This window comes from Hypanus sabinus, chromosome 11 (genome assembly GCF_030144855.1).
Source record: "Hypanus sabinus isolate sHypSab1 chromosome 11, sHypSab1.hap1, whole genome shotgun sequence".
Classification (NCBI taxonomy): Eukaryota; Metazoa; Chordata; class Chondrichthyes; order Myliobatiformes; family Dasyatidae; genus Hypanus; species Hypanus sabinus.
In genome coordinates, this window is record NC_082716.1 from 21,271,533 (window position 1) to 21,285,543 (window position 14,011).

General features: G+C 44.3%; 1 protein-coding gene across 1 annotated transcript in view; it reads left to right on the forward strand.

Annotated features, from left to right (window-relative positions):
- LOC132401750 (scinderin-like) overlaps positions 1 to 12,774 on the forward strand; it is a 42,772-nt gene extending 29,998 nt beyond the window's left edge. Inside the window, exons 12-17 of the mRNA XM_059983916.1 lie at positions 3,510 to 3,680; positions 5,289 to 5,463; positions 7,976 to 8,097; positions 8,232 to 8,309; positions 9,657 to 9,717; positions 11,173 to 12,774. Of these exons, the coding sequence (XP_059839899.1) occupies positions 3,510 to 3,680; positions 5,289 to 5,463; positions 7,976 to 8,097; positions 8,232 to 8,309; positions 9,657 to 9,717; positions 11,173 to 11,345 (780 nt within the window). The 3' untranslated portion in view covers positions 11,346 to 12,774. The remainder of the gene's footprint in view (positions 1 to 3,509; positions 3,681 to 5,288; positions 5,464 to 7,975; positions 8,098 to 8,231; positions 8,310 to 9,656; positions 9,718 to 11,172) is intronic.
- The last annotated feature ends 1,237 nt before the right edge of the window (positions 12,775 to 14,011 follow it).

The window sequence follows — 14,011 nt, forward strand, 5'->3', positions numbered from 1 at the left end:
GCCTGTCATGGAGTTGGTGGACTGTCCATGTAGGTGGGTGGGGGAGAGGAAAGGGGCTCGTTGTTTTGTTGTTGTTGTTGTTGTTCTGTTGCTCGTTGTGTTCTGCCGAGCATTGTGGGTATGCTATGTTGGCGCGGGGTGTGTGGCGACACTTGTGAGCTGCCCCCAGCACATCCTTGGGTTGTGTTGGTTGTTGACGCAAATGACACATTTCACTGTATGTTCCAATATACATGTGATAATGAATTCTGAATGTATTCCACTTCTGGCAATTGAAATGGAAGCTATATATTTCAGACAAATAGATTTGTCTATGTAGTGTTGCCTTTGGTAAAGTTGATTCTATTTGGATGCAGAGCACCAAAGGTAGTTGGACCATGCACACCAAGCCATTGGAGGAACATACAGAGAACAGACCCATCAACCCATAGTCTACCTGGTTGCCTCACAGTCTGGTGAGGAGGGGGCCACTGCACACATTTGGTAAAAGCTCCAGTGGTTTGCAAACTCTTCCAGCTCCATCATGGCATTAGCCTCCCCACCACTGACCACATCTTCAATAGGTGATGCCTCCAAAAGGCAGTGCCCAGGACATGCCCTCTTCTCAATACTACCATCGGAAAAGAGGTACAGGAGCACAAAGACACACACTCCACATTTTAGGAACAATTTCTTCCCCTCCACCATCAATTTCTGAATGGACAATGAACCCCTGAACATGGCCTCACTATTACTTCTCATTTTGCTCTACTTATTTAATTATATATATTTCTTATAGTATATTCATGTATTGCACTGAACTGCTACCACAGAGCAATAAACTTCATGACATACATCAGTGATAAAAAAACTTGATTATGATCGTGATGCCAAATTAATCCCTCCTGCCAGCACATGATCCATATTCCTCCATCTCCTGCATATTCATGTGCCCATCAAAAAGCCTATTGAACAACACTATTGTATCTGCTTCTTCTACCTCAGCTGGCAGTGTGTTCCAGGTTCCCACCACTCTGGGTTTTTAAAAAACCTTGCCCCACATATCCCCGATAAACGTTCCCTTCCTGTTGAAAGTACATGCTCGCTAGTATTTGGCATTTTTTATCTTAGAGATTCTGCATGGTTACAGGCCCTTCTGGCCAATCAAGGCCTCACCACCCAGTTACTCCCATGTGCCATGTCTCTAGACTGTGGGAGGAAACCAAAGCACCTGGAGGAAACCTAGGTGGTCACGGGGAGAGCGTACAAACTCCTTACAGACAGCAGTGGAACTGAACCTGGGGTTGCTGCTTTGTGCTAACCACTATGCTACCATGCCATCCTCCCTCAGGGAGAAGAACAGGTTAGACAGCCAGAATCTATACCACTCGTGATCTTATAAAATTCTATCAGTTCTCTCCTCTGGCAAAGACGTGGAGCTTGGTGCATTAATTGGCCATTGTAAATTGTCCCAAGTCTGTAGATGAACATCAGTCCTGAAGAAGGGTTTTGGCCCAAAACGTTGACTATCTATTCATTTTCACAGATGCTGCCTGACCTGCGGAGTTCCTCCAGCATTTTGTGTGTGCTGCTTTGGATTTCCAGTGTCTGCAGACTTTCTCTTGTTTATGATTTGCTGATTCACTGTAAAGTGTCTTCGAGGAATGCCTACCCCGAAGAAGTTTAAATCTTCCTTTTGACTTGTGTTCAGTGAAACCCTCTCTCTGCTCCCCCAGTGTGATTTCCCTCTCAGTCCTGAAGAAGGGTGTCTGCCGGAAATGTCGACTTTCTATTCGTTTCCATGGATGCTGCCTGACCAACTGAGGTCCTTTAGCACTTTATGTGTGTTTTGATCAAATTTGATGGGGTTTGATGAGTAAGTGAAGAGAATCAAAGTAATACATTTGGATTAGTAAATGAGTGCTTGATGGTCAGCCACCTTCGATGGGCTGCATGTTGTATCTCTCCATAAGTTCTATGTCCAATGTTCACAGGAACTATCCTTGCTTAAAAACTTGTGTGAATCAGAATCAGGTTTATATCACCGGCGTGTGATGTGAAATTTGTTAACTTAGCAGCAGCAGTTCAATGCAATACATAATCCAGCAGAGGGAAAAAAATATATAATAAATAAGTAAATCAATTACCTAGATTGAATAGATTTTTTTTAAGTGCAAAAACAGAAATACTGTATTTTTTTTAAAAAGTGAGGTAGTGTCCAAAGATTCAATGTCCAGTTAGGAATCGGATGGCAGAGGGGAAGAAGCTGTTCCTGAATCACTGAGTGTGTGCCTTCAGGCTTCTGTACCTCCTACCTGATGGTGACAGTGAGAAAAGGGCATGCCCTGGGTGCTGGAGGTCCTTAATAATGGACGCTGCCTTTCTGCTCCCTAAGGATGTCCTGAGTACTTTGTAGACTAGTACCTAAGATTTTGCTGACTAGATTTACAACCTTCTGCAGCTTCATTCGGTCCTGTGCGGTAGTCCCTCCATACCAGACAGTGATGCAGCCAGTCAGAATGCTCTCTACGTTACAGCTATAGAAGTTTTTGAGTGTATTTGTTGACATGCTAAATCTCTTCAAACTCCTAATGAAGTACAGCTGCTGTCTTGCCTTGTCTTGAGTACTCTTCCTCCCAAAACATTCCACCTGCATTAAAATGCATGCTAGGAATTTCATTGCTATGCTTCCACTGAAGTGAGGGCAATTCAAGTTCTAAGTAAACTTATTATCAAAGTACGTGTATGTCACCATATACAACCCCAAGATTCATTTTCTTCTGGGCACACTTCGTAAATCCAAAAGAAACACAATAGAATTGATAAAAGATCACACCCTACAGGACTGTGCAAAAGACAACAAACTGTGCAAATACAAAAGAGATAGTAATAACAAATAAATAAGCCATAAATAAAGAGATCATGAGATGAAGAGTCTTCAAAAGTGAGTCGACAGGTTGTGGGAAATCACTCGTTCATTAAGACGGTTCAAAAGGTCATTGCTTAAGGGGAAACTCCAGGCTGCAGACTTTGTAAGCACCACATGCAACACATCGCCATGGTTCACAGTCACCATCTTACTTGGGTGGGATTAGCTGACTGGACTCATTAGGGCCTTTGCCCAACCTCCTCCTTTCCACTGTGACATGGTAGTGTAGCAGCTAGGGATAGGGGGTTCGATTCCCACCACTGTCCATAAAGAATCTGTACGTTTTCCACATGACCATGTGGGTTTCCTCCCTCATTTTAAAAAAAATGTACGGGTTAGTAAATTGAGGGCATGTTATGTGCTGGCACTGGCTGTTATGGTCTTTAATGCAAATGATGTTTGTTTCGATGCACATCTGGCAAGTAAAGCTCGTCTTTCTTTTTCTCACTTGAACATGATCTCCTGCTTCTTGCATCAGATCAAAGAGCAACCCAGTGCTTTCTCACCGAGTTCACTGCCTTGTTTGCTGTAGGTTGGAACCAAAGCTTTTCTCCCCCAACATGTTTATTGTTACTGAAAGGGGCCTCTCCTTGTCTCCTAGGTGCGGGTCACTCAGGGTCAGGAGCCTCCTCACCTGCTGAGCATATTTAAAAACAAACCAGTCATCGTGCACCTCGGAGGGACCTCCAGGAAGGGTGGCCAAACCTCTGCGGCACCAGTGCGACTTTTCCACATCAGGCTGAGCTCAACGGGAGCTTGCAGAGCCGTTGAGGTAAGTGAAGTCGAGGGTCTCGGCCTCAAGTAAGTGCCCGTATCCTAACGCTGTGAACTGTGTGGAAGGAAGTAAGGATGATCAGTCAAAGTACATGGACGGAAGGGTTATGAAGTGCGTGCAGGTTGATCGGACTGGGCAGAATTATAGTACAGCACAGTCTAGATGGGTAGAAGGGCCCATTTCCGTGCTGGAGTGTCCTTTAAATGATGTTAGATCTGCTCCAGGCTGGTTTTGAGCTGTTGGGTTGGGATGGGGCAAAGGAGGAGAAGGCCTGAGAAGCTGGAGGTCTGCCCTGCACCGGAATGGCAACCTGTGGCCGGTGTGCCTGTCCCCAAATGACAGAGCTAGGAGCTCATCTGCCTTCAACAGATGCCGTCCTGATCTCCTCTGGTTGAGTGCAAAACCCTGCTGGCTCGGTGGGGCGAGCGTGTTGGGGTGTTTGAGCACCTGTCTCACCGTTCAAACGGTTGGTAGCTGGGACCTGAGCCAAGACCATGATGGGGGCAGGGACACTGCATGGAAATGGAGTTTAAAATCGTGGTGGGGAAGGGGGAGCCATGGCACTCAGCGGCTGTGAGAAAAGTCTCAGCCTGGAGCTGAAGGCAGAGACAGACTGCACCTCCAGCAGTGCAGTCCTGCCACTGCTCTCTCTTCTCTCTCCTTGTTCTCCCCTTCTCTATTTTTTTCCATTCCCCATTCCTCTTCTCCTCACTTCCCTCTGGTTTCCCTTCTTTCCTTTCTTCCATGGTCCACCGTCTCCTCCTGTCAGATCCCTCTTTCTGTGGTCCTTTACCTCTTCCACCTGTCACCTCCTAGCTTCTTACTTTATTCCCACTACCCTGCCCACCCGTCTTCGCCCTGTCCTGGTCTCACTTGCTTGTTTAAACTGCTTCCCCTCCCCCACTTTCTTATTCTAGTATCTTCCCTCTTCCAGTCCCAAGCAAGGGTCTCGGCCTCGAGCATCAACTGTTTATTCCTCTCCATAGACACTACCCGACCTTCTGAGTTCCTCAAGAATTTTGTGTGTGTTGCTCAAGATTTCCAGCAGCTGCAGAATTTCTTGTGTTTATGATTTAATGCTCTTTCCGTCACTGTGCAGTCCCGTGCAAATAAGTCACACAAAGATAACTCTGACAGCCAGCATAGACCCTTTGGGCTAAGTGGCCTTCTATGTACATTGGAACAGCGAGTTTCTGGTCTCCATTCTTGTGTTTCAGGGGTGACGTCTCTCTTCCTCGATGGGTGGGGGGAAGAGAGCCTGTCTGAGATACCAGGATGCTGAGTAGGGGTAGGGGTCAGTGCTTCTACTGTTCATGTGGGGGAAGGGGGAGGGTCGACGCTTGTGCGTGGGGGGGGAGAAAGGCCTTGGGGTTTGATGTTTTGTTATTCGTTCTATTGGATTTCCTGTTTTGTGGACGTCTGTGAAGAGTAAAAATTTCAGGTTGTACATTCTCTGATATTAAATTGAACCATTTGATCTAGTTGTTAAGAAAGCTGAAAAGGTTTGAATCTATTTAAGGGGCTTTATTTTAAGAAATTATTGCCCATCTTTGGGTTGCTGGTACATTATAACATTCAATATTTATTTATGTCTATGATATGCAGGTAAATAGTGATGCCAAGTCTCTCAACAGCAATGATGCGTTTGTGCTGAAGACACCTCAGGAGACATATATTTGGAAAGGCATGGGTGCTAGTGATGGTGAATTAAAGACTGCCAAGATGGTGGCCAATGTTTTGGGGGGAAGTCTAAAAGAGATCCAAGAAGGAAAAGAATCAGGTGATGTGTTCAATTCCTTTAAGTCAAAGGATTGCTTTTCTTTTTGTACTTTTTTATTCATCAGGATGTGCTTAGAGTACAAACTTCTCTAGCAAAGAGTAGTTATGGTGAATAGATTCAGATTTACTTACCATAGAGTAGACTCGATGGTCCAAATGACCTAATTCTGCTATAATGGCCTATGTCATACCTACATGGAAATACAGTGAAATGATTAATTTGTGTTAACAACCAACATACCCAAGGATGGACTGCAGGCAAACCGGCGCACATTCCAGCACCAATATAGCATGCCCACAATACTGAGAACAATGCAAACACAACAAAATAATCACAGCAGAACGAGGCCCTTTCCTCCCTCCTATGCACCCACACACACACATTGAACAGTTCTCCAACTTCAGGACAGATCTCCAGTCTCACTGGAAGGGCTGGGTAGGTGGTGTGAGATGAAGAGTGATGGGAGATGGATCTTCTGAGTGTAAACCAGTTGGATCAAATGAGCAAGAAACTATGTAGTGCAGAAGAGGCACTTGGCCTTGTCTATGACACAATTAATTCCATTCCACAAATCCCTGAGTTCTTCTTCCTCTCCATGTAACGTACAGAGGTTCTAGTGTAAATGTAACGAAGGGAAACAGTGATATGGGATGGTATCATTTGGAGTTCCTTGGTCTTAGCATTTCAGAAGATTTGTCCTGGGTTCAGCACATAAATGCTATTATGACAAAAGCATGGCAGTGTTAGAAGTTTGCAAAGATTTGACACATCATCTAAAACTTTGACAAACTTCTGTAGATTTGCAGTGGAGAGTATAATGATTGGTTGCATCCCGCCCTGGCATGGAAACACCAATGCCCTTGAATGGAAAAGCCTACAAAAAGATACAGCCCAGACCATCACGGGTAAAGCCCTCCCCATCATTGAGCACAGCTACATGTAGTGCTATTGCAGGAAAAGCAGTGTCCATCATCAGAGACCCCCACCACCCAAGTCATGCTCTCTTCTTGCTGCTGCCATCAAGAAAGAGGTACAAGAACCTCCAGGTTCAGGAACAATTATTACCCCTCAACCATCAGGCTCTTGAACCAAAGCACCCCAATCATTCACCCCAACACTCAACTGTTCCTACAATCTATGCACTAATTTTCAAGGACTTTTCTAATCGTGATCTTGATATTTTCTGCTTTATTTATTTATTATTATTATTTTGTTGTTTCTTCGTATTTACTGTGAATGTCCACAAGAAAATGGATTTCAGTGTTGTATATGGTGACACAAGTGTATTTTGATAATAAATTTACTTTCAACTGTGATCTATCCATGTAGTACACCTCTGGGCCAAATTGTCCTATGGTTTCTATGCTATGCAACCTAACTTGATGTCCTGCTCTGAATTATCACTGGAATGGCATAGGTCCTTCTGAATCACTCTGCCACAATTTAGAGTCGTAGAGCTGTGTGGCACCAAAATAGTCAGTCCAACTCATCTGCACCAACCTTGTTGCCTACACTAATCCCATTCTCTTGTATTAGGCCTGCATCTCTCTCGTTCCCTTTTCTGTCCGATTTTAAACTTTCTAATTGTATCTGTCTCTACCGCCACCTCTGGCAGCTTGTTGCACGTCAACATCCAAAAGTAAGAGCAGAAATGGACCAGACAGCCTCTTGTGACTGCTCTGTCATTCAACACCGTTAATGCTGCTCTGATCGTGGTTCCGTTCCCCTTCCTGCTCCCCGTAAGGGTCAGACTGCACTTGGAGTATTGTGAGCAGTTTTGCACCCCTTATCTAAGGCATTGGAGAGGATCCAGAGAAGGTTCGCAAAATTGATCCCGGGAATGAGAGAGTAAATACATGAGGAATGTTTAATGGCTCTGGGTCTGTACTCACTGGACTTTAGAAGAATGAGAGAGGATGCCATTGAAACCCATTGAATATTGAAAGGCCTCAATAGAGTGGACATGGAGAGGATGTTTCCTTTAGCAGAGGAGTCAAGTATCAGATGGTGCAACCTCTGATGTCCCTTTAGAACAGGAAGGAAGAATTTCTTCAAACCAAGGGTGGTGAATCAGTGGAATTCATTGTCACAGTTGCTTGTGGAGGCCAAGTCCTTGGGTACATACTATGTACAGTGTGGAAGTAAATCATTTCTAGATTAGTAAGGGTGTCAAAGGTTATGGGGAGAAGGCAGGAGAATGGGGTTGAGGGGAATAATAAATCAGCCCTGATGGAATGGCGGAGCAGACACGATTGGCCAAGAGGTCTGTTTCTGCTCCTACGTCTATGGTCTTGGAACCCTTGATTCTTCTAATGTCTTAAGAATTTGTCTCCACCTCAAGTAATACTATTTCCATGCAGGTGTCAGATGCAATGTTCACAGTGGTTCTCGTGCTCTGTGGTGCTGAAGAAATGTGGAGAGTTGGAGGAACCTGTCAGTTGGAAGTTGGAAGGACCACTGTTTAAATTCCATCCAAGGATTATAATTCACTCTCTTTTCTACCCAAACACAGAAAGTTTCTGGAAAGAGCTCGGTGGGAAGAAGGAATACCAGACCTCTAAATCACTGAAAAATGAAGTTGCTACTCACCCAATTCGTCTGTTTGGATGCTCAAACAAAACGGGGACATTTGTTGTGAGTGGAACCCTTTGAACTGTGGGAGAATTTGAAATTATTTGGCAAAAAAAAACCTTGTATTTTTAAAGCTTTACCAAGTTGGCTTTCAGGTGTGTTTTGAGAGTAATACCTGTATGTACTTTCTCACTTAGATTGAGGAAGTCCCAGGAGACTTCACACAGAACGATCTGGCAGTTGATGATGTTATGCTGTTGGACACATGGGATCAAGTAAGTTGTGGCTCGTTTGACATCTCGCGCACTGACGTAAAGTTTCCCCCGTGGTGTGCGAAATCCAGGCTACATCTCATGGTCCGGTTCCTCCTTTCTAATGGTGCTGAAGTTGTACAGATGTGCTTAACCCTCAAACAGGGTTTGTGCTGTATGTTCCTGGCCAGGCTGGATCTCCCAGTGTGGCCCTGGGTACCAGACCAGTTCCAGTACAGCTGGCTGCTGTCTGTCCCTGAGATCCCAGCAAATAACTGAGTCAATGCTCCTGCTTTCTCTTGCCCCTACATCCCTCCCTGATCCCCACGACCTCTGGTTAGCTCTATTATTCGGGCACCAACAAGTAAATTGCCTCATCCTGAGGAAAGGTTAAATGTAACCCTGGCAGGCTCTCAGGATTTCTCCCAGTTTGATAAATTAATAAATTTCAGCTCTGCCATCTCCATGGTGGGTGGTGGGGGAGGAAATGTTCTGACTATGGGGAGAGGAGCAGGACAAAGAGTTGCAAGAGGGGGCCAGGAAAGAATCTATGCTGGCATTTTCCCATACACAAGGCTGTATCAACTCTGCATACGTCAAGAAACAAAAGTTGGAAAAGAAATTCGCATTTACTTTCTATCATATTTATTTATGGAGATACAGTGCAGAGAAGGCCCTTCTGGGTCTTCAATCTGCATCGCCCAGTAACCCCCAATTTAATCCTTTCCTAATCACGGGACAGTTTACAATGACGTACCACATGGAATGTCTTCGGATTGTGGGACCCGAAGGAAACCCACATGGTCATGAGGAGAAAGTACAAGCAGTGGGGAAAATTGAACCGGGGTTACTGGTGCTGTAAAGTGTTGTGCTATCCACTGCGCTACTGTGCCACCCATATTCTGTGAGTGGAAAGTACAGGTTAGCTCTATTTGTCACATGTACATCAAAAGACATGGTGAAATGTATCACTGGCGTCAAAAACCAACACAGCACGACAATGTGCTGAGGACAATCAGCAAGGGTCGCCACACTTCTGGCACCAACGTAGCACGCCCACGACTTACCCCTAACCCTTACATTTTTGAAATGTGGGTGAAGACCGAGGCATCAGAAGGAAACCCATGCAGTCACGGGGAGGACGTGCAAACTCCTTACAGATGGCAGTGGGAATTGAACCCAAATCGCTGACGCTGCTTAACGTTAAACTAGCTCCTACACTGCTGTGCATCCCCTGTAATCTTTGGGTGGTGATCTGTGAGTTTTATGCAGGTGAATTTTAGTTGCTGGAATGGCTGTAATGTGGTGATCACTTGTACCATCAGGAGATGTGATCTTTCTTTCTTTCTCTCTCTTTTCGTACTTTTGTAGATCTTTCTTTGGCTTGGCAAGGAGGCCAATGAAGTGGAAAAGTCAGAGTCCCTAACATGCGGTGAGTAGCTGGGGAGGATGTGAATATACAGGAAACGCAAAATCAGTCGTAGTGGCACTTGCTAGAAATATACTTGACGTATAATCTGCACAACTTGCAGAATTGCTGGCTTCTCTCTTTTTCCCCCCCTATTGTGACAAACAATAAAATTCAGGAGAAGCCATTGCTTTGGTCAGCTGGAGAAGTGGAGGGGCACTCTTTGGACTTCTCCATTTTAAACAAGGATTGGTGAACTCCTCAGAGGTGTCCGTGTACTGCCTACTTAAACTTCATTTCCATTCCCAGTTGCTCTTTTCAATATCAGGCATCGTGGTTGTTGGACATCATTATCTCTCATCAGGAGGTCACTTGTACATTGAACTCAAATTCAGATTGGCCCAGTGACTTGCTGTACAGTCTAAAGATTGTAGGGTGTTAAAGGGTTCGGAATGACCATGAACTATTTACCGATATTGCATTAATATGATATGCAGGCTAAATAATCTCTGGGGTGTATGTGATCAGAGTTAACTCAATCCATTTGAATGTTGTCTCACAAGCAAGATTATGGCTTCAGTGTTTTCCTCACTTCAGCAGAATTATAGATGAAGAGAAAAGTTGCATGAGTATTTCTAGTTTTATAAGACCATGAAGAATGTAGGCCAGTGTAGTTGATATTTCTCCAGTGTAGAAGTGTTTGAAACAAGAGGGGTTAAAGTTACAGCAAAGAGATGTAGTGGGGACCAAGGAATTAATTTTTCCTCACAAAGTCTGGATTCTTTTCTTACTGCGAAGAAGTCTAGTTCTGGCAGTTATCTAAATTCATTTTGATTGTCATTGTTGGATACAACAACCAATCAGATTTATGTAGTTCTTCTGAAAGTGCAATGAAACCTGTGGAGGAGAGCTTTTAAAGTGGAAAATCCATCGCCCTGGGGCAGTTCCACCCTCTCGATCTTGGACGTTCGGGTCCGGTGGAATGAATAGTCATCACAACTGGGGTCTACAGTGGTTGCAGTGGATGACCTTGACTTCTTTTGTGCCTGAGTCATGCCCTTTGCTCTCCACAAAGAATTGCATGAACGCCTTCCTGGCCATTGGGTCTCACTGTAGATTTCATCTGCCCAGTCCGCTGGAGCCAAAATCACAGGCTAAGATAGGCTCGCCCCTATCTCACTGGGGGAGGCTACCCTTACCTGGTTTAGCCCGCCAGTCAAAATAGTGTACCCGGGTGTGGCTTCATGTAAACAGCTACTTGGAGCCGAAGGTGAGTGAGCTGCCCCAGAGCGGACACGACAAGCCTCTTCACCAGACGTGCTCTTCTGTCTCAGTTTACTTTGAGAAGGGGGGGAGGAGAGAAGAAGCCGGGAGGGGGGGGTGGGGGAAGCGATGTTTCAGTAACTGGGGGAAGCATTCAACACCGATGTAAAACTGAGCCTGTATCAATTTTCCATTCATTCATTTGCTTCCTTACAGCAAAGAAATACCTGGAATCTGATCCGGCTGGACGAGACATGGGGACTCCCATCATTACCGTGAAACAGGGAAATGAGCCATTGACTTTCACTGGCTGGTTCCTTGCTTGGGATCCAACCATGTGGGAAATGAGCCCTCTGCAAAAGGCTCTAGCTAAGTTCCAGGTGCAGTGATGTGAAGGAAATACACTGGTGCTCCCTCTCTGCTCGTTCACATATTCTAGCTGCAATGCATTGAAGCCTTGGGTTTGCCAGTGCCAGTAGAAATTCAGCAACTTACTCCACAATTTAAGGATACGTGAGTGAATGAGTATTTAATTCACTCAATTCAGCTAAAACACATCACGAGTAATAATCGTAATAATCACAGTGATGTACTTCCAAGTTTCCCCTGTTGTTGGTTCAGACTTGTTTTTAGAAACTACAACATGTTCAACGGTTCTATTTAATATCACGGAAAGTATACAATGTACAACCTGAAATTCTTACTCTTCATAGACATCCACGACATAGGAGAAAGACCCCAAAGAATGAATGATAGGAAAATTGTTAGGATCCAAAAGACCCACCCCTTCCTATACTCAAGCAGAACCAAACATTAACCCTCCCCCTACCCCTCCTCACATTCTAGCAAAAGGGATTTGCCTCCTCATCACTCACCAGGCAAGCAATAGCAAAGTGCCAAAAGAGACCATGGCCTACAGTGCATCAAAGACCACTGTTCACCCAGCAGTTTGACATCCCTCAGTGTCTCTCCCCTCCCCCTCCCCATCCCCCACCCCCACCTCTACTCACACACTCACAGGTATCACTCCTGCCATATGTGCACCAAAATTCATCTATTGAAAACTAGTTATTGATAGACCTAGAACAATAATTCCTTCCAATGGTGCTGTAATTCTGACTTAACTCTTGACCAGATGAAGTCCATGAAAGTAAGTCGATCCAGTGTTGCACGTGATATACTCCAGGCTATTCATAATCAAAATCATTTGAAAAGTTTTCACCACCTCTTGCAGTAAAATAATGGGACAAGAACTGTGGAAGTTGGGTGTTTAGTATGTAGGGAATGTATTTGATACCCCTGCAGTAAGTTGGTGAGGGGATGTACAGTAAATGTTTGTGACTTGGAAATAGATGTGAACGGACCACCACTCACTCATTTAACATCACTGTCTACTCTGGCAGTGCCTTATTCACTGGCAAGCACTTGGAGTCAGCATCATATACAGGTCTGAAGATGCTTTGGTTGCATGCTAAATTTTAGCCTTAGAGGTGATGCAACTTTGAAAAAAATATATTGCTTTTGCACAACATCGTGAATTTACAAAGAATATTCTGAACCTTTGTGGCCTTGAAACTGAATTTCTTTCCACTTGTGGGGGGTGTACTTGAGCAATGCAGTACTGGACTGTCTGCTGTCACCTTTCACTGCCAGCAAATGACTTTACAGTTCTTGCAGACCGTAGGGAAATTTTAGGGGTGGATTTTAGTAAGGCTTTTGCGGGAATTGCTTGGCTCAGAGAGAAAAAAATATATGTGTCCAGATTCTTGGTTTATTCTTAACTTGAATCTTAATAAAGTCTTTTTATTTGGAAAATTATTTCTGTCTCATTTTGTGTATTTTATATTGACTTTGAGAAATGGGCAGATGATTTTTTTTTAAAGAGAACAGCAATCAGAGTGAGTTTACAACTGCCCTAATGAATAATCCCCTCTTGTATCTGATGATCCTTTGAAGTGGGAGCTTGCAGACGACACCACGAGGATTTTGCACCGAGACCCTGTTTGTTGAGAGGATCAATCATTTTGTACGAGGTGGGCAAAGTGATCTTTAAGAGAAAATGCAAAACCTGACTCAATCACATTCCTCGAGACAGAGAAATTTTTAAAAATAAGATATTAAACTAAAATCTAAAGCAAAACAAATCTCAAAACTTAATTCCTGAATAGTTTATTAAAGGAAACCCAGTAAATGGTTGGTGTGAGAAAATTCCATTTGGCTGGACGGTGGTCAGGTCTTCAGTAGACTGAAAATTGAACTATTACAGAGGACCCACAAGAAACTGGGTCAATCTAATTCTAAGAGTGCACTAAGCGATGAGACTTAGTGTCTGAGTTCAGAAGAGAGGTTAGGCTGGAAGCTTGGGAGGTACTTAGTGCAATAGTTAACATATTTGGGGTTTAGGCGAGGGGACTTTGCAGTTTGGGAGATGGTATGAATCCTGGGCTGGACGTCCTGCTCACTTAAGGAAGGTGAAGCATCTCCCACAGCCTCTCCTTTCCAGGCGCAGTGATCACCATAGGACCACTGTCTGGCTTGCCACGCAGGAGGTCACTCAAATATGGCCTCTGCTACATAGCAACACCTTCACCTGGTGTCCCTGTTCTTACTGAGTTTGCTCTGTCATGCTGCGACTGAGGGTCCAGAAGCATAACTGGGCGGCCAGTTCTTCTGTGCACTGGGTCTTCTGTACACCCTCCTCTACATCAGAGAACATTACGTAGATTGGGAAACTGCTTCATTAAGCACTTCATCCACCACAAAAGGCAGGATCTCCAAGTGGCCATCCACCTTAATTTTAATTTGACTTCCCATTCCCATTCCGACAAGGGCCTGTTACTGTGCTGTATGTCTTAAAAAAAATTCTGCATTACACAAAATATTTTGTGATAAGTTAACTTATAACATCTGTGTTGAAACTCAGAGATCAAAGACTCTGCAGACATACCTATCGAAACATTTATTTTTGCATTTAAAATGTTTCATCGTATTTGAATTAAATTAAAAGAGCAGGTCCTGAGCAACACAAACAAAGTTGCCTGCTCATCAGGACTGT